Source organism: Apium graveolens, chromosome 7 (genome assembly GCF_009905375.1).
Source record: "Apium graveolens cultivar Ventura chromosome 7, ASM990537v1, whole genome shotgun sequence".
Classification (NCBI taxonomy): Eukaryota; Viridiplantae; Streptophyta; class Magnoliopsida; order Apiales; family Apiaceae; genus Apium; species Apium graveolens.
This window is the reverse complement of record NC_133653.1, coordinates 180,258,048-180,282,817: the sequence shown is the minus strand read 5'-3', so window position 1 is coordinate 180,282,817 and position 24,770 is coordinate 180,258,048. Positions and strand designations below refer to the sequence as shown.

General features: G+C 36.6%; 2 protein-coding genes across 2 annotated transcripts; both read left to right on the top strand.

The window, feature by feature from the left end:
- The first annotated feature begins 9,188 nt into the window (after positions 1-9,188).
- Positions 9,189-9,897, top strand: LOC141672653 (histone H3.3-like). The gene is made up of 4 exons (XM_074479299.1): positions 9,189-9,260; positions 9,364-9,440; positions 9,523-9,610; positions 9,727-9,897. The coding sequence occupies exons 1-4, from the start codon at positions 9,189-9,191 to the stop codon at positions 9,895-9,897; spliced, it is 408 nt and encodes a 135-aa protein (XP_074335400.1).
- Positions 9,898-14,030: 4,133 nt separating this feature from the next.
- On the top strand, positions 14,031-23,155 carry LOC141672654 (histone H3.3-like). Its single transcript, XM_074479300.1, has 5 exons — positions 14,031-14,059; positions 22,471-22,513; positions 22,617-22,693; positions 22,778-22,868; positions 22,985-23,155. The coding sequence occupies exons 1-5, from the start codon at positions 14,031-14,033 to the stop codon at positions 23,153-23,155; spliced, it is 411 nt and encodes a 136-aa protein (XP_074335401.1).
- Positions 23,156-24,770: the final 1,615 nt, after the last annotated feature.

Here is a 24,770-nt window from a genome sequence, read left to right as displayed (position 1 = left end):
GACACCTTTATGAATCATAGAACTCTGCATAGGCTGAGCTGTAAGTAGTTTTCTTTCTTATCCGGACCTTTTAAATGTTTCTTATCTGCTCCCCTTTGTTTTTGCTTCTTGTTTTTGACTTGTGTTTTTTGTTTGTTTCCTGCAGGTTTACCACATTATAATCCGGACATGTCGTCCTCCGCTTACAGTGATGCTCTGAAAGGTCTGGGCAAGGCTTTCAAGTTGCCAAAGAAGAATGCTGCTGGTGGCTCTGGATCGAACGCCTCGGCCGAGGAGGGATCACAGAGCAATGCTGTCCCCAATCCGGAGCCTGAAGTTCATGTGAACCAATCCACTCCGGAGCATAATGTTGGATATTGGTAATGAGTTTGACAATCTTGAGGATCTAGGTTCTATTGGGGAGGTTCCGGGTGCTGATTCTGGGCGGAGGAGGAAGAGGCTCCGGACTCTTGGGTCGAAACCTCTAGGTCTGAAAACTATGAAGCTGGCTCTGGGTCCGGGGCTGGCAAAGGGAAAGCAGTTGATGTGGATAGTCCGAATGAAGGTGGTCCGGGGGTGGAGGAGAAGGTGGCTCGCTTCATGGCTGAGATTCCGACTCAACCTCAGTGGAGTAAGATGAATGAGTCCGGATTCGATGCCACAATGAAGGAGTGTTCCCGGCTCTGGGGTCAGGTATTTTCTTTCTGTTCTTGTTTCTTGCCTTGATTTGCCTTAGAATATTTTTCTGAGTTTTTCCATTTTTTGCAGCTTGGCGGGTATATGGCCGGATAAGCTTCTCTGGCCTACAATGAACTTAAAAACTCCCGGAGTACTATTGCTGATAAGGACTCGGAGATTAGTCAGCTCCGGGACCAGATAATTGTGAAAGACAATTCCCTCTCCGGACTAAATAAGCACCTGAATGAGGTAACAATTCGGGCGGAAAATGCTGAAAAGGAGGCTTCCGAATTAAAGTCAGAGTTAGCTGAGCTCCGGCAGATGTCCGCTATGCGTCCGGAGTCTGAAGTTGTTGCTGAGTTTAAAAGGTCCGAGGAGTACGATAGAGCCCTTACCAATGCTGGTGCTCCGGAGATAGCTCGCTGCTGGCTGATTGCTGGAAGGCATATCAAGACGAATCCGGAGGCTGATTGGGATAGTTTCGTCTCTGAGTTTATCAAAGCCAAGGAAGATATTGAGCTTGGACTAGGTGAACCGGAGCCGTTCGACGCCCTTGCCCCAGTTTCCTGCCTCCTAATGCTACGGAGTCCTGATCTATATTTGATTTGTAAAATTGCTACTGATTTAAGACTTGATAATATTTGGTTCTTGTAATATTTTTTGTACTTTGTTCCGGGCTCATTTGAGGCCGGTGAATTTTAATGAATGCTTTCCTTGCTGTTATTTTAGTCTTTCTGTAGTTTGTTTTTGCCTTAGAATATTTTTCCAAGTATAATTTTGGTTAGTCCTGACTAATATCTTGTCCGGACTAGTGGTCTTTTAGTTAGAAAATTGGTTCTAAGTAAAAGTTGATTGCTCTAGTCCTTACTAATAGCATGTCCGGACTAGTAGTTACTTTAAGATAGAAAATTAATTCTAAGTAAAAGTTGGTTGCTCTAGTCCTGACTAATAGCTTGTCCGGACTAGTGGTTGCTTTAGATAGAAAATTAATTCTAAGTAAAAGTTGGTTGCTCTAGTCCTGACTAATAGCTTGTCCGGACTAGTGGTGCTTTTAGTTAGAAAATTAATTCTAAGTAAAAGTTGGTTGCTCTAGTCCTGACTAATAGCTTGTCCGGACTAGTGGTTGCTTTAGTTAGAAAATTAATTCTAAGTAAAAGTTGGTTGCTAGTCCTGACTAATAGCTTGTCCGGACTAGTGGTTGCTTTTAGTTAGAAAATTAATTCTAAGTAAAAGTTGGTTGCTCTAGTCCTGACTAATCTTGTCCGGACTAGTGGTGCTTTTAGTTAGAAAATTAATTCTAAGTAAAAGTTGGTTGCTCTAGTCCTGACTAATCTTGTCCGGACTAGTGGCTGCTTTTAGTTAGAAAATTAATTCTAAGTAAAATTGGTTGCTCTAGTCCTGACTAATAGCTTGTCCGGACTAGTGGTGTTTTTGAAAAATATGCAAGTTAAAAGAAAGCTTTTCATTGATCATTCATACAATAGAAGGAGAAACATTTTGGTTGCTTGCCATATTGGCTACAAGTTTTTTGGTTGCTTTGTTTGCTTTACTACTGGTAGAATTTCCTTAGCCTTAGTCCATGCCAAGTGTTTGGGACTTCTGAGTCATCCATGTTCAAGAGCTTGTAGGTTCCTGGCCTGAGAACTTCTTTGATCTTGTATGGTCCTTCCCATTTGGGCATTAACTTTCCGGTGTTTGTGGGATCTGATGCTTCAGTGTCTCGAAGGACTAAGTCTCCAACTTGGAAGTTTTTGACTCTTGACTTCTTACTGAAGTGTCTCTTGTTTTCTCCTTGTATTTTTCCATCCTTTGTACAGCTTGGTCCCGGACCTCATCAATTAGTTCCATGTTTGTTTTGAGTCCTTCTTTTTGCTTCTTCTTCAAAGTTTATTGCTCTGTGTGAAGGAGAGCCCACTTCAATAGGCAGCATTGCTTCTGTTCCATAGCTAGTTTGAATGGAGTTTCTCCTGTGCTTGTCCTTGGGCTTGTCCTGTAGGACCAAAGTACGCTTGGTAGTTCTTCTGGCCACTTACTTTTGCTTTCTTTGAGTCTTTTCTCGATACCTCGGAGCAGGATTTTCGTTACTTCTACTTGGCCATTTCCTTGGGGATATGCCACTGATGATTTTTTGTGCTTGATCCCGCGCTCTGGAGGTAGGACTCGAACTCTGATCCAATGAATTGGGTCCATTGTCTGATACTAGGACTCGTGGTATCCCGAACCTCATCAAAATGTTGTCCATAAACTTTATGCAGTCTTGCTGATTGATTGTCCTCATTGCTTTTGCTTCAACCCATTTTGTCATGTATATAGAGACTAGTAGGTACCTGAGGTCTCCTTTTGCTCGAGGGAAGGGTCCCATGATATCAATACCCCAAACAGCGAAGGGGATAGGTGACAGGACTGAGGATGGTAGGACTGGGCTTATCCGGGACACATTGCTGAAGAGCTGGCACTCCTTGCACTTCTTGACGAATTGTACATCCTGATGAATTGTTGGCCAGTAGTAGCCTTGTCTTATGATCTTATGAGCTAGGGCTTTGCAGACATGTGGTCTCCGCATATTCCTTCATGCACTTCTGCCAAGCAGTACTTTGCTTCTTCTGGGCCAATGCACTTCAGGATAGGAGATGAGAAGGTCCTGCGGTAGAGTACTCCTTCTTCGAGGAAGAACTTGGCTGCTTTTGCTTTCAATCTTTGAGCTTTTCCTTTATCTTCTGGGAGCTCCCCTTTGTCCAAGTAGTTTATGAAGGGAGTCATCCAATTTTGAGTGCTTTCTATTTCCAAGACCTCTCCGGATTCAATGGATGGTTTGTGGAGTTCTTCGAAGTAGACTGAGCAGTCCAGATCTGATGAATTCCGGACTAATTTGGATAGGATATCCGCTTCTTCATTTTCTTCTCGGCATATCTGAAGGACTTGGTGGCTTGGGATTGAGGCTAAGTAGCTCTGAACCAGTGCTTGGTACTTCGCCAGAGTAGGGTCCTTTGCTATGTATTCTCCATTTGTTTGCTTGACCACTATCTGGGAGTCGCTGTAGATTTTTAAGTCCTGGACCCTTAGAGTCCGGGAGAGCTTTAGTCCTGCGATCAACGCCTCATATTCTGCTTGATTGTTTGTTGCTGGGAAGCTGAAGGATATAGCTGTCTGAATCTTGAATCCTTCTGGACTCCTGAGTATGAGTCCGGCTCCTGACCTCTCGGTTGTTGAAGAACCATCTACCTTTAAGGTCCAGGCTCCCGGACTAATTTCCTTTTTTGGCTCCTGATCCGTGTCCATTGGTTCTTGGTCTTCTTCCGGGAAGTTGCATTCGATTATGAAATCTGCAAGAGCTTGAGCTTTGATTGCAGTCCTGGGAATGAAGCTTAGGTTGAACTGGCTCAATTCCACAGCCCAATTAACAAGTCTTCCCGAGATATCTGGCTTGTGGATTATTTTCCTTAGTGGTTGATTTGTCACTACTCTGATTTCCCTCCCTTGGAAGTAGTGCCTGAGTTTCCGTGTTGTAACCAAAGCGAAGGCAAACTTCTCCAATCTTGGGTATCTTGTTTCTGCATCTTTTAAGACCTGGCTTACATAGTAGACTGGTTGCTGTGTTCCATTCTCTTCCCTGATTAGGGCAGCTCCTACGGCTTGTGCTCCTGCTGACAAGTATAAGTAGAGAGGCTCTCCTGGCTTAGCTTTAGTTAGGACTGGTGGCTGAGAGAGGTAGTTTTGATTTCCTCGAATGCTTTCTGGCACCGGATTCCAGTTTACCTCTTTCTTGTTGGTTGCTCCTTTGAGTAAATCAAAGAAGGGTAGGCACCTCTCTGCTAGTTTTGAGACAAATCTCCTGAGTGCTGCTAGTGATCCTGCTAGCTTCTGCACATCTTTTTGGGTCCTGGGAGCTTTCATCTCCTGGATTGCTTTTATTTTCTCCGGATTGGCTTCTATGCCTCTGTTGCTGATCATGAATCCTAGGAACTTGCCTGCTCCTACTCCGAAGGTGCATTTCTCCGGGTTTAGCTTGAGTTGGTTCTTTCTTAGATTTTCAAAGCATTCCTTCAGATCTTCCACGTGCCCTGGTATAGTTGTTGATTTGGAAATCATGTCATCGACATAGCACTCTAAATTTCTCCCAATCTGGGACTTGAATATCTTGTTCATGGTTCTTTGGTAAGTGGATCCTGCGCTGGTAAGGCCGAAGGGTAGCATCACATAAGCGTAGACTGCTCTGTGAGTTATGAATGCTGTCTTAGGGATGTCCTTCGGGTTCATCTTTATCTGGTTGTATCCGGAGAAGGCATCCATGAAACTTAGCATTACATGTCCTGAGGTGGCATCTATCAGTTGATCAATGTTTGGAAGAGGATACGGGTCCTTCGGGCATGCATCATTTAGGTCAGTGTAGTCCACACACATTCTCCATTTGCCGTTGGACTTCTTAACCATGACCACATTAGCTAGCCACTCCGGATACTTGATTTCTTTGATGATTCCTGTTGAGTAGTTTTTCTACTTCTTCGTCAATGGCTCTTTGCCTCTCCGGAGCAAAGTTTCTTCTCTTCTGTTTTACTGGTTTCCTGTTGGGGTTGACATCCAAGCTGTGCATTGCTATGGACTCATGTAGTCCTGGCATGTCCCTTGGACTCCAGGCAAAAACATCTTTATACTCCCGGAGCAGGGATACTAATCTCTCCTTGAAGGACTCCTCGAGTCCTGACCCAATCTCACTTTTTTGCTTGAATTGCTTTCATCTACTTCGACTTCTTCTGTTCGACTGCGGCCTCGATCTTTGCTTGTTCTTTGTTTGAAACCATTTGATGAATTCGGGCCTCAGAGTTCTTCTTCAGATAGATGTTTGCTTGTTCAGGTTCTTTGGTTGCTTGCATGGTAGGACAAGGTTGTCTAGGACTCGACTTGTCTTGTCCAGTACCATGACTTGGTTGCTTGCCAGTTCTCTGGACTTTTTTTTCGCTTCTTCCCTTATCGGGGTCGGTGCTTCTTCATGCTTTGTTGCTTGCGAAGGACCGTAGCCTTCCTCTTGTTATCTTGTGGGTTTCTGCCATAACTAACCCCTGGTTGTAGCATGTTTCAGCAACTCCGTAATCTCCTTTAATTCCCCGACTCCCGTCGGGGTTGGGAACTTAATCTTGAGATGGGAATTGAAGTTATTGCTTGCATCATGGTTAGAGCTGATCTGCCAATGATTCCGTTGTATGAAGAAGGAGCATTGATCACATAAAATTTGATGACATGAGTCACTTGGTTAGGAGCAGATCCAAAGATGACTGGCAGATACAAGTTCCTTGGATTGGGACTAAGTTGTGGCCGAAGCCATAGAGTGGGTCTTCTCGACATTCATTTGAGCGGACGTTCCCTAACTGCATTCTATCCACTGTGTGCTTGAAGAGGATATTTACTGAGAGCCATTGTCTATGAGCATTCTTCTTACTTCATTATCGAAAATGTCTAGAGTGACAACCAAAGCTGCATTGTGATGAGGGTTGACTCCTTCATAGTCCTTGCTGCTGAAGGATATCACCAGGTCTGGGAGTGATTGGATTGAAAGTACTTCTTCGCCGAAGTCCGGGTTCCGGGGTGGGGAGTAGGATCCGCCTAGGACCACATTGACTACATTCTTTCCTTTCTTCTGCGCTTCCCCTCTGCTGTTGTCCCGAACTAAGTACTTGTTCATATTCCCCTTTTTCACTTGGTCCTCAATGAAGTACTTGAGTGATAAGCAATTCTCGGTCTTGTGGCCATGGGTCTCGTGATAATCACACTGCCTATTGTAGGGCCTGCTCTCCGGAGGAGTTTGCATTGGCTTCGGAGGATAATAGAAAGGCTTGTCTTTGACTTCTTTCAAGATTTCCTCCCGGGTCATGTTGAGAGGAGTCCAGTCCGGCTCCTGCTTCGGCTCCCGAGATTGCTTCACGGGTCCTGGGTCGCTGTTCGACTCCTGCTTAGGACCAAGTCTTTGGAAAACCGGGTTTGCTTGTCTTTCTTGGCTTTGGTTGCTTTGCTTGAATTTCTTGTCCTGATGGTAACCCCCTTTCGGTCGGTCATCAGTGTTTTTACTCCTAGACCCTCCATTCCGGGTCATTCTCATTGCCTGGAGCACATCTGTTTCCTTAATGAATCTGGCAGCCATGGAATAAGCTGCTGCCAGACTTTGCGGCTCCTTATTGATCAGCTCCACAATATACCTTTCGTTGTGCTCTGGGTCCAGGTTTCTTCTAAAGATGCTTAAAGCTTCCCTCTCATCCAGATTTGAAACTTTATTGATTGCTTCCTGGAACCGGCGCATGTATGCAGAGAGGGACTCATTGTCGTGCTGCCGGATCGTCTCCAGGTGACACATGTGCATTTCGTGCGTTTTGTTCGCCCGAAATCTCCTAAGGAAAGAGGCTCGAAATTCCTTCCAGGAGTGGATGCTGCGGGAGGGGATTCTGCTGAACCATCTCTGGGCCTCCCTTAAGGGTTGAAGCGAAGAACCTTGATTTCGTCAAGTCATTGTAGTAGTATATCTGCGCTATCTGCTCAAAGTAGTTCAAGTGCTCCTCCGGGTCTCCTAGACCATCAAAGGAGTCAAAGTTGTAATGTTTCAAGTTCCGCTGCCGGGGGATAGCTTCTAAGGAGTGGCTGAAAGGAGTGAGTGTTTCTCCAATCTCCACTCCTGAGTCTCTGTCCATCTTCCTCTGCAATTCATAGATCATGTCTTTTAGGTCCTTCTGCTTCTCTTCTTCTTCATCATCAGAAATCAGCTCCGGAGTAGGGTCTCTCCGGGTTCTTTTGCTCCTAGACTTGGTCAACAGCTTCTCTTCTTCTAATTGCATTCTCTTTTGGATCTTTAGCTCGAGCTTTGCTTTCTTCTTTCCTGATTTGCTCCCGGACTTCTTCCAACTTTCTCTGTTTAGCAGCTTCTGCTTCTTTCTTGCCTTGATCTTTTTTGCTTTCTTTCCATTGGCTCCAATGCGGTCGAACACAGACCTCTTTGATTGCTGGGAGTCCCCGGACTCCTCCAGCTCCTCCTCTAGTTCTGCCTCTTCTTGGAGTCGGGTCTGCTCCTGTCTGTATAGTCTGATTGCTTGTGCTAGTTCATCGCTTGTAAAGTTGGCCATGTGCTCTTCGGCTACCGGGACATTGGTGTACTTGTACTGATTGAGATCTATGAGGGTCCTGGCATCCCTGGTGTTTACAATTCTCTCCACTACGGGAGTGTGTAGTGGTTGCTCCTGGAATGTTTCTCTCTCGGCTCCTGGGTCAAGGGCCTGGGAGTGGTCCGGCTCCTGGACCTGAGCACTAGCAGATGGTTTCCAGAGGTATTCTTTCCTGGTCTTGCCATTTCTCAACAATACCAACAACAAATAACACAATATGCCACAGAGAATATCGGTCTATGGTTGCTTTATGAAATTTGTAAAAACTACCCAGAATAATAAAAAACTAACAAATAGCTTCCTGGGAGCAGTTTAAAAACGATGTAGTATAACGCAAATGCTATATTCAAACTAGAACAATAACGATTAAAACTAACGATAGCTCACACAAACGTGGCTTAAATCAACAAAACGGCTCACACAAACGTGGCCTAAAGTAACGAGCACATACAAACGTGGCCGATAAACAATTCATGCTTACGGAAAAGGTTGGTTGCTTGATTCTTACAAGTTTGAATAAATGGACTCTTTGAAGAGTTTGTTGATGAAGGTGAATCCAGGGGCACCGAGACCCAAGGATGGAGAGCCCTCCTTCTAGCGCCAAATGATAACTCCTGGTGGCGGGGCTGCTCCTTCGACGCCGTCCTGGATCCTTCGCCGCTGTAGAGGTGTAGCTGTGGTTGGGTTCCTACAAAACAACACCGGAAGGGGGGTTGGAGTCCCGCGGCGCCTCCGGCGTGAGAGTAAGAACTAGCTTTTTGGGAAGATGAAGATGAATATGAATGCCGGGTGGCTGTGTGTGTATATGAGTGTGAAAGAATGATTAACCCCAAAACCTCACCTTCTTGGGCTATTTATAGCTCAAGGGTAGGGTTTTGGGGTTGGTACCTTTGAATCGTAGCCATTGGTTCTAGGAGCGGGGGGCACCTGGCTGGAGTGAATGCTTTACACGTGTCAGCGCGGGACTGGTCGAGGAATGTTCTGAGGATCCTCTGACACGTGCCCTAATTATTCCCACAATTGATGTGTGACAGTTGTTCCCGTCACGTGCTTGGGCCAACGTCTCACGTGTCGGGGTTTATCAAGGTTCCGCTTGCGGGACTGAGCTGGTCAGGAGTGGTAGTGTGTGGGACTACTCCTTCCAGGAGCTGCGTGGAGTTATGTGCCTAGGAGTAGGCCTCTCAGGAGCTGTATGGAGTTAGGAGCTCGGGAGTAGGCCTCCAAGGAGCTGTATGGAGTTAGGAGCTTAGGAGTAGGCCTCCCAGGAGCTGTATGGAGTTAGGAGCTTAGGAGTAATCCTCCCAGGAGCTGTATGGACTATCATTATATGTATGTCATATAGTATTCATCAAAGGTATTGATTGAAAACCATTCTTATTTTATTTTTAGATGGCTCGTACCAAGCAAACTGCTCCTAAATCTAGTGGAGGAAAGGTTCCTGGAAAGCAGCTCACACACAAGGTTACATCTTATTAAATGCCTATAATAGAATACATTATGATCTATCTTCTCCAAAGTTGATATATCTTCTCCTAACATTTCTGTGTTTTGTTCTCCATCACAGGTTGCTCGTATGCGTGCTCCAACAACTGGTGCCTATAGGAAGCCACATAGATACCGCCCTGGAACAGTTGCCCTTCGGTATATTTATCAATTCATGTTATTATTGAAACATCATTTCCTGGTTGTTGCCCAAGGCTAAACATACAGTAATTTCTTGTAGTGAGATCCGTAAGCAGAAGACTACTGAGCTTTTGATATTAAAACTTCCATTCCAGAGGCTTGTACATGAAATTGCTCAAGGAATTAAGGTTAATTAGTTTTTAGTATATTTTTTCAAATAACTTTACCCAAGAGAAACCTTATCTTTGTGTATCGCATGTGCCAAATTTATTTCTAATTTGCAATAGTGAATTTGTTGTTACAGAGTGATTTGCGTTTCCAGAGCCATGCAGTCCTGGCTCTACAGGAGGCATTGGAGGCTTACCTGGTAGGCCTATTCCATGATGCCAACTTGTGTTCAATTCATGCTAAGCGGGTGACAATAATGCCAAAGGACATTCAGCTGGCAAGGAGGATCCGCCGAGAGTGTGCTTAAGTAGTTGATTCTGCCGGAGAGCAGTGTAATTAAAATAGTAGTTGTAATTGTAAGTTTGAGGATTGCTGATATATGTGGGAGTGATGAAGAAAAATTATATATGTTGAGTTAATCTTCAATGAGGATGATACCTTTTTCTTTTGGTATTCACTAATATTAGGAAAGAAGATAATACACAATAATGAGGAAATCCTAAATTATTAAAATGTAATAAGAAATTAAAAATAGTACATTTACCTTTAATTAGTTTACTTATTAAAATGAGAATCAAAACTAATGAAAATTTAGAAAAAAATTAGAATCCAAACTAATGAAATTTAGAAAAAAATCACTTTATTCAAATTTATATATTTGTACCCTTATTCCTCAATTTCTATTCCTTGTTGTATGTAGTACCTCCTGAAAGATTGTTCTAACCCGGAGATGCCACTCACACATTCCTCATTTTCCAATTTGCCCCTCTCACCATCTCTAAAAGCATGGGTCAATTCTGACTTTTTTGATAGTCTTTGTTCATAACATTCATTATTTTAATTCAAATTTTTTATTTTAATTTTGAAAATTATGATATATTGTTTATTTTTTTATCGTAGGTAACCCGCAGCCGCTACCTTCGGGTGCGCACTGGGTAAACCCTACGGGCTCACGCAATAGCATGCAAACCACGTGAACCAAGGTAAACCGCATTTAAGCGATATGCTCTGACTCAGGAGGTATAATCATAAATTCTCCTCCCGTGGATTTGAACCTGCGACCAAGTGGATAGTTATCCCCGTATATATTGTTTATTTAGTTTATGTTTTATTAATTTTGATGATTATCAATTTGATATTCAATCGGATCAATACTAAACAAACTCTAGAATTCAGTATGATATATCTTCTCCTATCTTTTCTATAATTGTAAGTTTGAGGATTGATGATTTATGTGGGAGTTATGAAGAAAAAATATATATGTTGAGTTAATCTTCAATCATGACATACTTTTTCTTTTTGGTATTCAATAATATTATGAAAGAAGATAATTTATCACAATGAGGAAATCTGAAATTGTTAAAATGTATTATGAAATTAAAAATTGTATATTTACCTCAAATAAGTTTGTTTTGATAAGAGACACATGAAAAATGAGAATCCAAACTAATAATTTTTTTAAAACAAATCACTTTATTCACATAATCAATATATTTGTCCCACCTATTCCTCCATTTTTATTCCTTATTGTAAGCTTGTTCTAGCTCCTCTTCTCCTACAGCCATGAAATTACCATTCATTTACTCCTCCTTTCTTTGGTCTGCCACTACATATTTCTTATTTTCCCATTTGCCCCTCCCCTACCCCAGCATCTCTAATAGAAGCATTGTTCAAATCTGAAAACATAGGATACCGATCTTGAAAACATATGTTGTCTTTAGAATTTGGACATTAACTAAAATATTTTTTGAACATTTTTTTCAAATTATTATTCCTTCAGATTTTATTTGGTGAAATATTGGATTTTTGAACGAGTCTACTACCAGTCTTTATAAATATAAAAATACAATAATATTTAGAGAAGAAATAAAGTAAAAATATTTTGGATCGTGAGTCTTAGTTAGTAAACTTAAATAGTTTAATTTTGAATTTAGCACAATATTGATGATGCAATCAAATGTCAATTTGTAAAGATTTGCTCACACACACTAACCACCTCAACAAAAGAAAACCTTGATACCAAAGTTATTCATGAGTAGCGCTACTAATAAACAGAGTTATTATGAACAATACTGGAGATCGGCTCGTTTAAGTGAACTCAGTTCGTCTCGTCTCCTTAGTCAAAACGATCTTAAACATGAAAATGAGTTCGGATGAGTAAAATAGTGAAGCCGAGCTTTTTTTTTAAACCAGTACTCGGCTCGTGAAACTCGAAATCGATTGGACTCATTCCGGTTTCGGTAATAATTTAGCTCAGAATCAGCTCGAACTCAGTTAAAATTCTGTTATAATAAATTATTTATAATGATATATATTACAAATGATAAATTATTACTAATCACTAATATATTTATAAATATTATTCTCGTCGTTTATTAATAATTTAATTATTATGGAAATGTCGTTCATATTTCAAAATTTAACGCTTAATTTTTTCATAAGAGAACTATCAAACATTGTAATCATGATTTATTTGTCTCCATTTTTTCATAATTTTATGAACACCATTAAATAACCTGTAATTTACATACACCCGATTTTAGTAAAATATTAGAACATAATAAAATTTTGACATCTATATTTTAAAAAGTAATGTACGATTTCTAAATTAGCATTTTCTAAATAGTGTAAAATAAAATTGGACATATTCTTAAACCTCGACGTCAAAAATAAATATATATAGATTTAAGAAACAAGTGTAGATCGATAATGTTTATATCATTATAAGAAAAAGTTTATTAATCAATATTGAACATTACTATTCTTTCGGTCGTTAAACTCTGATCATCTGGTTTCATTTTTTTAAAAATACTTAACCTAGGCTCGGTTCCGAAAGAACTTGACTTGTTTGCAGCTCCATGAGTTTGATTTGATTTACAAATGTAACTGCTAAGCTCCGTATCATATAGTAAGATTATAGTCTTTGTACCATTTAGAACTTTATTACATATGAATTTACACGTACATTTTATGAATATTTAAAATTAATTGTCGTAAATATATGTAATTGTATTTTAATTTAAGTTATATGTGTTAACCAAAATTTTATATGAGTTTTTTTTTATAATTTTGTAGTTAAAGACAGTTTGCATGCACCTCTATATATATCTATATATGAATATATAGGTTCAAGATCAAATACAAAATTCTTAAGTACAAGATTACAATTTTTTTGATTCTACTTATATAACCCGAGTTAAACATCATTTATTCACTAATAACTTAAATTTTAATAAATAAATGTTTTATTTCTTCGATATCCTTCTCATTCGCCAGTATTAAATTAGGGCACATAATATGATATTTTATTTTTCTTCAAAAAACCAAAAGTTTATTTCTTTAATATAGAAGTGTGCTTAGTCATTACTAAAATTTTGTTAAATTAATATTATATACTTTTCAATTTTCTTTATCAGTTCACCCAAAAAATATTGGGTACAAAAATTATAAAATATTGTTAATTTATTTTAATTTTATTAATAATACCAATATAAAATTATATATGATATGAATTCAACACATGCATAACTATTGTTTAACACACACGAGTTTGAACTCTAGTTATGTATTTGTTGAGCATAGCTATAAGAAAATATGAGACTTTAGTAGAAATTTTTGCAACTTTTTCATAAATTATGAAATGTTAAATTCAATTTTATGATATATCAATTTTAGTTAAATGAAAAAATGATTATCAATTTTATGATGTTAAATTCCAGTGATATATGTAATAACCAAAAAAGTTTGTACACAATTTGTACCGGATTTTATAATAAAAATTTATTGGTCGAGTGTGATTACTCGGGTGAATTTAGTCTAGTTATTAATAAACCCATTTGTAAAAATCTACTCTTATTTTTAGAAATTAAAATATTCTTTTTAAATCTTTGCATATTTTGCACACAATCATTTAGATTTTTATTAATTTTAGAATTATTACCATTTTATCCATAAAAGATCCTCGATCCAAATATTTTGAACACTCCAATAAGAACACGTTGAGTAGGATTTATGATCGGCACCTACCTTTAAGATTGATTATAGACCGTCACATGGAGGGCGGGGAACTCACAAAATTACACTTAAGAGCCGTCAATTCATGTAGAAACTATGAAGCACATCATTAGCAACTTGTAACTGTTAAATCAAAACATAATCCTCCTGCCCCATATATAAAAACAGTTTTCCCCCTCCCCATTTGTTCTTCAAACTTTTATATACATCCACTAGGAAGTGATAAAAGAGAAAATAAACCTCAAAATATTTGAAGAAGAATTATAGCTAGGTAATTATTAAGTGACCCAGTTCTCTTTATTTTTTTTCCTCTATATGAAGTACAGTTTAAAGTTCTTCCAGGAATTCTGATCTATCTAATTATATGTATGTGATATAGTATTCATCAAAGGTATTGATTGAAAACCATTCTTATTTTATTTTTAGATGGCTCGTACCAAGCAAACTGCTCGTAAAACACTACAAGAAATTTGCAATCACATAACTGTTTTTTTACCGTTGTGTGACATGTATGTTTTCCGTTGTCTATCCAACACGCGTGTGATTGAACATGAGATAATGGTTTTTGTTTTTACCAATGTAAAAAGAGAGATTAATCAACATGTTAGAGTGCTTGTGTTAACATGGAACACACAACAGTTATTCTAAACAAACTGTTGTTGGAACTTTTTTAAACAACTGTTTTTTTATTCAACTATTGTCTATTCTAACTTAAAAATAATGGTTTTGTAGAAAAACCATTATTGTTAACTTATTCGATATTTTCATAAACAACAGTTTATAAACTTTTTTTAACTAGTTAAAACCATTGTCTTGAATTTTTTTTATTTAAAAGACAATGGTATAAAAAATTTAAACCATTGCAAGTAATATCAAAGACAACAGTTTTTTTTAAAAAAATAAGTGTAGTGAGACATACAACGGTTTCATCATTTTTTTAAGTGGGTTTCACACAACAGTTTACAAAACTAATCTTATTATTTAAATAAATCAATTTTAAAATAAAATGATATTATAATAATTCAATTGTATTTCACAATTATTGAAATTAAATTTATAATACAATGTTTCCTCTACAAAAATAAAAACTATAATCTTAAATCTATTTCTAAACATGCTCATTATGTTACACATTTTAATCGTCTTCGGCTTTAAAAACATCAAGTCCCATTTCTGTTGGATTAGTGGCTTGTAACTCAACCTTGATGCTGTGGAGTTCCCTCTTGAATCTGACACTAGAGCTTGTATTCTCGTCAATATACTTGTAGTTGCAGAACCACCATAGAGTAGCCTTCTGTGTTATACATGTCCAGACCAAAACCAGTGTCTCATTTGCACCAGACACTGCTTCCACCGGAGGAGCTCCCCAACAAGTAACGCTGGTAGATTAAAAAATATTTTAGTTTCACCAGTAACCATATATTTACAGAGGAAATAAATTATACACCATATAGAATATAACAAAAAAAAATCCCACATCTTAAACGGAACACGAGTTTTATTAATGAGTTTTATTAATGAGATGTGAAGCTCTATATAGATGCACAGGTCATACTTTTTAAACTTTCTGGGCAAACATTTACATTGCTCTATGTAAACATATATTGAATGTAAAAGCTCATGTATTCAATGCAAGAAAAGTATAACACGAGTTCACAGAGCAATTACCTGGTATGAGAGTGTTCATATACGACGGATGTACTTCGTACGAAAAGGGTTGCCGGTAAATATGCTATGACAGTTGGGCTGGTAGGTGCTACATTAGACTGATCTCTATTTGGTCTATCGAGGTAATAGAGAAACAGAATTAATGTTGATACTAATACAGTGGAACACACAAGTACCATGACCCAATTTCTGAAGTTACTGGAAGAAGGCAGTCCGGTTATCTTCTCATGTCATAGTTTACATCAATTCCTACTTTCTGGCCATTAGCTGCAAGTGAGATGATCAATTTATCTTTGAACCTCTCGGAGGCGAGAACTTTGACACTCATATTCTGTCTACCCTGCTACTCCATAATTTTCCATGTGGGCATGTTGATCATAACTGTTATCCGACCATGCCAGTCAATTACAACATTGGTATTACCGACTACCGTTATTGACAGACTTGTCAGCTTGGGGTCAAATGATGATATACACGACCTGTGCCACTAGGGTTGATTGATGCAGTAGATGCCGAGAGTAGGCTCACAAATTGTGATATGCACGAAAAATAGAACTCGACATCTACATTGGTTAACAAAGATGATGCAACCACTAGTATTCAATCAGCATTTTAGAAGCTTTCAGGTCAATTCACACCCACGGTCAAAATTAAATATTTCAATCTTTTTCAGTTAATATGATCTCAAACTATCAATAAAAGTATGTTTACACATATTAATTACAAGGCCTGCTACATAATATTTCATAATACTAGAATTGAAGAATACCTCAGCATTAACCTATGCAGTGTGTTTGATCCCAAATATGGAACTCGTGTTAACATCTTCTCAGGCTCGAAGGCCAATAGCAGGACTCAAATTGACAGATGGTAATGGTAATCGCAGTGTAGGAACAGAAAGTCGAAGAAGTGGCTCTACTGGACATCCATCAAAGCCTCAACTAATTAAAAAATGAGCCTGTAAGCAACCCAAGATTTATCTAAAAAGCATTAAAAGAAAAACAAACAAAACCCAATAACACTACTACAATGGGTCATCAAGAATCAATCTTTATCTCATTTCCACATACCAACAAAAAAATTTATTTGCCCTAAATTAGCAAGAAAACAATAAAAGCCCATTTCAGATCCACACCCAATAATTCAAATTGCATGTAAAATAAAGATAATGGTTTGAAAAAAGAAGCTTACACTAAATGAATTCCTGATTGAAAATAGCCTCAGCTTCGAAATCCAGAGCTACATCTCCAACCAGAGGAGAAACGGAGGTTATTATACACCCAGTTCTAAAAAAAACCCATCTCAAAATATAACATAAAATTGTAAAGGATTCAATTAACTTACTAATTCCAGCGAATTAAAGATTGGGCTCCTCTTAAACCCAATTTCCAATTTGTTAAACTTGGTTTGAAATTGGGTTTATTGGGTTTTCATTTTGACCCATAATCCCCTTTGTCATCTTCACCAATCTTTGCTTACTTTCTCCCATCCACCTTGTATTTTTTCACCAATTCTTCAACTCCTCTTTGTGCGTCTCTGTTTTGCCCCTTGTCGACCTCCTTGCGGGACTGCAGCTGTTTACACGCCCCTTCACTTATGTTGTGACTTTGGCGGAGAGTGATGTTGAATAATTAGGAAAGAAGCAGTACCTTGAATCTAAAGTCTTAAGACAAAAAGTTGTGAGAAAGGGAAATGAAATTCTAGGGAAGAGAACAGAGAGAATTGAGAAAGACAGAGCATGTAAGTGTGAGATTAGAGAGGCGGCAGATGAAACATAAAAGAAATAGGGTTAGAGTATACTCCAAGATGATGGGAGGGAAAAAATATTTGGTAAAGGGGGGAAACAAAGAGAATTTCATGGGAGATGTGTTTGTATAAGAAGAGAAAAAAAATTTTGTTTTGAGTGTATTTTATTATTATTATTATATAATTGTTTTAAATTATTTTAAATATTAATCAAATAAAATAAAATATTAATCAAATAAAATTGATATATTTTAACATCCGTAAGGTTGGATTGTCGAAAAAATCATTTTAAAAATTAATCTTATAAATCGGGAACGAGTCTCGTTGTTTGGAGTGGTACTTTTACTGGATTTTCTAATCCTGACATGCAAGATGAATTTCAAAATTGATAATCATTTTTTCATTTAACTAAAATTGATATATCTTAACATCCGTACGGTTGGATCGTCGAAAAAGTCATTTTAAATGTTAATCTTATCAATCGGGAACGAGTCTCGTTGTAGGGAGGGGTATATTAAATGGATTTTTCTAATCCTGACATGCAAGATGAATTTCAAATTTTTTAATAATTTTTTCATATGACTAAAATTGATATATCTTAACATCCGTATGGTTGGATCATCAAAAAAATTATTTTAAATATTAATCTTGTCAATCGGGAACGAGTCTCGTTGTCGGGAAGGGTACATTAACTGGATTTTTCTAATCCTGACATGCAAGATGAATTTCAAATTTTTTAATAATTTTTTCATATGACTAAAATTGATATATCATAACATCTGTACGGTTGGATCGTCGAAAAAATCATTTTAAATATTAATTTTGTCAATCAGGAACGAGTCTCGTTGTCGGGAGGGGTTCATTAACTGGATTTTTCTAATCCTGACATGCAAGATGAATTTCAAATTTTTTAATAATTTTTTCATATGACTAAAATTGATATATCTTAACATCCGTACGGTTGGATCGTCGAAAAAATCATTTTAAATATTAATTTTATCAATCGGGAACGAGTCTCGTTGTCGGGAGGGGTACATTAACTGGATTTTTCTAATCCTGACATGCAAGCATGAATTTCAAATTTTTTAATATTTTTTTCATATGACTAAAATTGATATATCTTAACATCCGTACGGTTTGGATCGTTGAAAAAATCATTTTAAAAATTAATCTTGTCAATCGGGAATGAGTCTCGTTGTCGGGAGGGGTACATTAACTGGATTTTACTAATCCTGACATGCAAGATGAATTTCAAAATTTTTAATCATTTTTTCATATGACTAAAATTGATATATCTTAACATCCGTACGGTTGGATCGTCGAAAAAATCATTTTAAATATTAATCTTGTTAATCGGGAATGAGTCTCGTTGTCGGGAGGGGTACATTAACTGGATTTTTCTAATCCTGACATGCAAGATGAATTTCAAAATTTTTAATAATTTTTTCATATGACTAAAATTGATATATCTTAACATCCGTACGGTTGGATCATCAAAAAAATCATTTTAAAAATTAATCTTGTCAATCGGGAACGAGTCTCGTTGTCGGGAGGGGTACATTAACTGCATTTTTCTAATCCTGGCATGTAAGATGAACTTCAAATTTTTTAATAATTTTTTCATATGACTAAAATTGATATATCTTAACATCCGTATGGTTGGATCATCGAAAAAAATCATTTTAAAAATTAATCTTGTCAATCGGGAACGAGTCTCGTTGTCGGGAGGGGTACATTAACTGGATTTTTCTAATCCTGACATGCAAGATAAATTTTAAATTTTTTATTAATTTTTTCATATGACTAAAATTGATGAAAAAATCATTTTAATATGCAAGATAAATTTCACATTTCATTTCCATTCCCTCTCATCAAATTTCATTTCCCCCTTCTTCCAAATTTCATTTGCCCCCTTTATCTCCTCCCTCTTTTCCCAATCACACTACTTCTTTCCTTTAATTAATTTTTTATATGCTCCCAACTCCCCCAATTTACCTTTCCCTTTCTTATCCAATTTCCTTCATCTCCAATTTCCCTTTCATCTCCTTAATTTCTCTGCCGCTCTTCCATCTACGATTTCTTACCTTGATTTTTTCAAATCACATCGATTAAGTAATTTTCATTAATCACCTCATTTGCTGATAGTAATCTAGATAGAGAAATAAGAAGTAATCTAGGTAGGGAAGGGTTATTGAATTTAATTGAATTAAATGTCAGTCTGGAATGGGGAAGAAGAAGAATATTATGAGGGTATGGGGCACACGCTTCGTACAATATTCAGAGATGAGGGGTTCTTTGGTCTATATAAAGGAATGGGAGCTACGCTGCTGGTATGTCTTCTTGGTATGCTTGTTCTTTATCTTTGTTGTTCTGTCCTGTTACAACTTGTAGACTGTCAACCTTAAGACATTGAGTCAGGTTCTAGTGGAGACCATTTTGAGCCCTAGGTTTTATTTCCTTTTTTATTCACTTTCTTCGAAGAAGTTTCAAGTGTCGAGTATGATTTGCCACATAATTTGAGCATGCTAGGGATATCTCTCTATAGAAAAAGTAGCTTAAACGATGAGTTGCCTTTACTCATATTACATCTAATACAAGTTGGTGGCAGTTGTGCAATTACAGATATAAAGAATTATGACCTTAAGCTAGTCAAGTTTAGAGTATCAGAACATATAACTACTTTCTTTTATGAATCATAACTAATGCCTTCAGTATTTATTATGTCAATATGAATATTGATCGACTGATTTAGGTACTTTTGCAGGTATTTTAACACGTTGAGTATTATGAAAATTTCAAAATAGTGATAGTAAGCTAGTGACAAAGTATTAATTTCCTAATTTTCTGTAGTATGTGTCAGGAGATATTTATGATTATCACAATTACCTTGCCTTTATAAACTTGTGAACCAGCCTTTCTATTATGTATTAGTTTTTAAATTGCAGAATTTGTATGCCTGGTCTTTAGTTTGTACTTGAGAAGCATACGAAGAGAAGTCATTCTTACTTCTTAGTGATATAATAAGTTTTGATGTGTTTACTACTTGCATATATCCTGAAGTTGTGGTCCTGTAACTGATGAGATTTTTATTATTCTTATTGAAAGTAGTTGTATATCAATTGGAATAAAATATAGGGTTTATTGATTTCAATGCTAATAATTGTACATGGTTTACGTTATTGAGGACGTATATATACTTTGTCAAGCTTCACGTTGAAAAACAAATATCTTAGCGTAAGTACTAGCCAGTAGTCTTAAAAAATCCTAGTATTATGAGTTCACCAACACACACTCAAGATTTAGCTACATTATCCAGATCCTTAAGCAGTCAATTGTGCAGGGATATAAGAAATTGCATGTTCTTGGATGGAAGCCATTATAGATGATCTCGAGCGGTTCTCTTCCCTCTTGGGGCAGAGTTCTCAGCCTTAAAATCTAGTGACTCGTCATTGTAAATATCCCACCATTTGGAAACTAACATTTTGATGTCTTCTCTGTCCATGTTAGCTTCTTTGCCAGTGTACCTCCATGGCTTTGATCCCTATATTTGCAAGTTAAACCAAATAGGTCAAAGTTTTAGGGCAGACAGCTTAGTTATATTCATTATTCGAGATATACTTTATTGCAGAAAAGAGCTTACAGCAGCACAGTAGTGCACAACTTTTACTTCATCTAGTTCTACGTTCTCCGGGTGACGCCATAACATTGCTAGAACCAGGTTGTATGCTAGAGGAATAGGCTTGTATATGTGGTTGAAGAACATGTTTAAGAAATCCTATTAATAACATAATAGTTAGATATGTAAAACCACTTAGTTTAAACTATTGTTTCCATCCTAACTTTGTATATACCTACCAATTGCTTTATACAACCACTTGTGAGTTATTAGGACTCCATTGCTTTATATGTACCTACCAATATTAACTGTAAAATTCTAGTATTAATTATTTCTAATCTCCAAGGAAGCAAATATTCTAGACACTCTTTGTAAGCAAGATTTTGTTCTGTTATGTGTTTGGTTATTATATGTTTAAGATTTTTTCCAAAAGAAATCACTAATGCAAAAATGTTGCTTGTAAATTTGAATACTGTTTTTCTTAATTGCATGAGCTAATTTTATTAAGGGATTTTATGATTTACTATTCAGGTTCATTAACTGTTTTATTGAGGTTGTTTACGTTTATATCCAGACATTCAGCTACAGCATTATCCTATTTACATTTTCAGGGAGAGGGATAGAAACCAATTATAGAAGAGTTTATTACATTTGCTGAAAATGTACAAGAGGAAGATGATTAAAGATCTTGAGGTTAAGCTCAAGAAACTGGCTAAAGAAAAACTGTTGGAAGACCAGGACAAGCTGCAGATGAGCAAAGAGGAAGGTGCGCGAGAACATGGCCCAGTTACTTAAGAAAATAGCCGACGTTAATCCAGGCATCACAATCAATCATTAAGATTTCTGCACAAGCAATGATGATGATAATTACCTCACACCAATTACTGGAGGCTCTTCACTGGACTTGTAGTATTATGGCATTGTGATTAATTTGTATATTTTTCAATTCATAGATGAACTTGTAAATTTGTAAAAATATTTAGTTTGTTGATGAATGTATACGTGTCCAGGTATACTCTCTTTATAGTAATGCAAGAGCTGCAAAATGCGGTCTCCATGAAATGGAGGTTGCATTTTATAGCTTTGTATTACTATAAAAAGATTACACTTTGATTTGTATCTATTTATCGCCAAACTTTTAGTTTAATAGTTGAACTCGTCCATTTGAGGTAGTATTTTTGGTTTTTGATTTGGCTCATGATTTTTTGATTGTTAGTTTGTTGGTTGAATGATTCATGGTTTGGAAATTTCTTGGTTAAATGTTTTTGAATTTGTTTTGTGGGGACTTGCATATATGCAAGTCAAATTTTTTTTTTTACCATTACTCAACAGACAATGGTTACTGTCACAATGTGTAAAATAATCATCTAAATAAGGTGTTCAGACAACAAGATACAAGACCTGTTGTTTGAACCTCATTTACATAACACTAGTAATAACCATTGTTTGTGAGCTTTCCTTTTAATAATGGTATGTAAAAACCATTGTTTGATGTTCAATAAGATAAGGGTTATAATAAACACTTGTCTAAATTACACAACGTAAGGCCAAAAACTGTAGTCTCACACTACCATAAGTTAGCTTATTAACAACGGTTTTTGATTGTTATGTGAAAGATTTATGACAACAGTGCAGAACCCGAAATGTTGTCTATCTCGGTAAGAGGATGCCAGAGGTACAAGTCTTTCAAAAAACAGCTATAACTGTTGTTCTACATGTACTCCAACAACAGTTTTTCGAGGAAAGGAAATTCACAGTTGTCTACGAATTTGGGGCAACAGTTTTTTTGTCAACCGTTGTTTCATAGGTGTTGTGTGATTGCAAATTTCTTGTAGTATCTAGTGGAGGAAAGGTTCCTGAAAAGCAGCTCACACACAAGGTTACATCTTATTAAATGCCTATAATAGAATACATTATGATCTATCTTCTCCTAACTTGATATATCTTCTCCTAACATTTCTGTGTTTTGTTCTCCATCACAGGTTGCTCGTATGCGTGCTCCAACAACTGGTGCCTATACGAAGCCACATAGATACCGCCCTGGAACAGTTGCCCTTCGGTATATATTTATCAATTCATGTTATTATTGAAACATCATTTCCTGGTTGTTGCCCAAGGCTAATCATACAGTAATTTCTTGTAGTGAGATCCGTAAGTATCAGAAGACTACTGAGCTTTTGATATTAAAACTTCCATTCCAGAGGCTTGTACGTGAAATTGCTCAAGGAATTAAGGTTAATTAGTTTTTAGTATATTTTTTCAAATAACTTTACCCAAGAGAAACCTTATCTTTGTTCATGGCATGTGCCAAATTTATTTCTAATTTGCAATAGTGAATTTGTTGTTAGAGAGTGATTTACGTTTCCAGAGTCATGCAGTCCTGGCTCTACAGGAGGCATCGGAGGCCTACCTGGTAGGCCTATTCCATGATGTCAACTTGTGTTCAATTCATGCTATGCGGGTGACAATAATGCCAAATGACATTCAGCTGGCAAGGAGGATCCGCGGAGAGTGTGCTTAAGCAGTTGATTCTGCCGGAGAGCAGTGTAATTAAAATAGTAGTTGTAATTGTAAGTTTGAGGATTGCTCATATATGTGGGAGTGATGAAGAAAAATTATATATGTTGAGTTAATCTTCAATGAGGATGATACCTTTTTCTTTGGTATTCACTAATATTAGGAAAGAAGATAATTCACAATAATGAGGAAATCCTAAATTATTAAAATGTAATAAGAAATTAAAAATAGTACATTTACCTTTAATTAGTTTACTTATTAAAATGAGAATCCAAACTAATGAAAATTTAGAAAAAAATGAGAATCCAAACTAATGAAATTTAGAGAAAAAAATCACTTTATTCAAATTTAATATATTTGTACCCTTATTCCTCAATTTCTATTCCTTGTTGTATGTATCACCTCCTGAAGATTGTTCTAGCCAGGAGATGCCACTCACACATTCCTCATTTTCCAATTTGCCCCTCTCAGCATCTCTAAAAGCATGGGTCAATTCTGACTTTTTTGATAGTCTTTGTTCATAACATTTATTATTTTAATTCAAATTTTGTTATTTTAATTTTGAAAATTATGATATATTGTTTATTTAGTTTGTGTTTTATTAATTTTGATGATTATCAATTTGATATTCAACAGGATCAATACTAAACAAACTTAACATTGAGTTAGGACTATTTTTCATCCTTGTCTAATTTTGATGATTGACATAAATCATTAGTATGATACTGAATTTTTTTGATAAGTCCTAACTTTGTACTTTTATAGAGTTGCATCTTCAAAAAAATCACTATCCTTTACATACCTTCAGTAAAAAGAGCTTTTAGATGAACTCCACCTAATTTATTTTTGTTTGGTTGAAAATCCTAATTCACTAATTTATCTGAAGAGTATATTAAATTTTATTGATGTCAAAGAGGAAAAACAAATTCACCAAATGCTACGATTTAGGAAAGATGGTAATGGTTTTGATGAGTTTCAGGTTCGGATGGATTTATATGAAAAATGCATATTAACTAAGACACAAGAGAAATTGCAAAAAATTATATATTATAAAATGCAAAAAAATTATATATTATAAAATACAGACTCTTGCTGAACTAATTTAATTATATGCACCCAAAGCCGAAAGTGGTGTTGAACTTGGCATTTTTGACTCTATTATTACCCTCAAACTCACCTTAATGTACAAATGGTAAGAACAAAACCCATTATCACAGTTTCATTCGTGAAATTAAGAAGATTAATAAATAAATTTGATTTATACGTTCAATAAAGTTGCAACAAACCACACAAATATAAGAGGCGGGTCTTGAAATTCTTCAATCTTGATAATTGGGACATGAACTAAATTATTTTATGAAGTATTTAAAAATGTAATATTCCACACAGATTCTGTTTGGTGAAAACAATTGGATTTTGACCTAGTCAACTACTACCGTAATGTACAAATGATAAGAACCAAACATATTGCCACAGTTTCATTCGTAAAATTAAGAAGATTAATAAAAAAATTTGATTTATACGTTCGATAAAGGTGCAACCAACCACACAAATATAAGAGGCCGGTCTTGAAATTCTATAATCTTGATAATTGGGACATGAACTAAATTTTTTTTTAT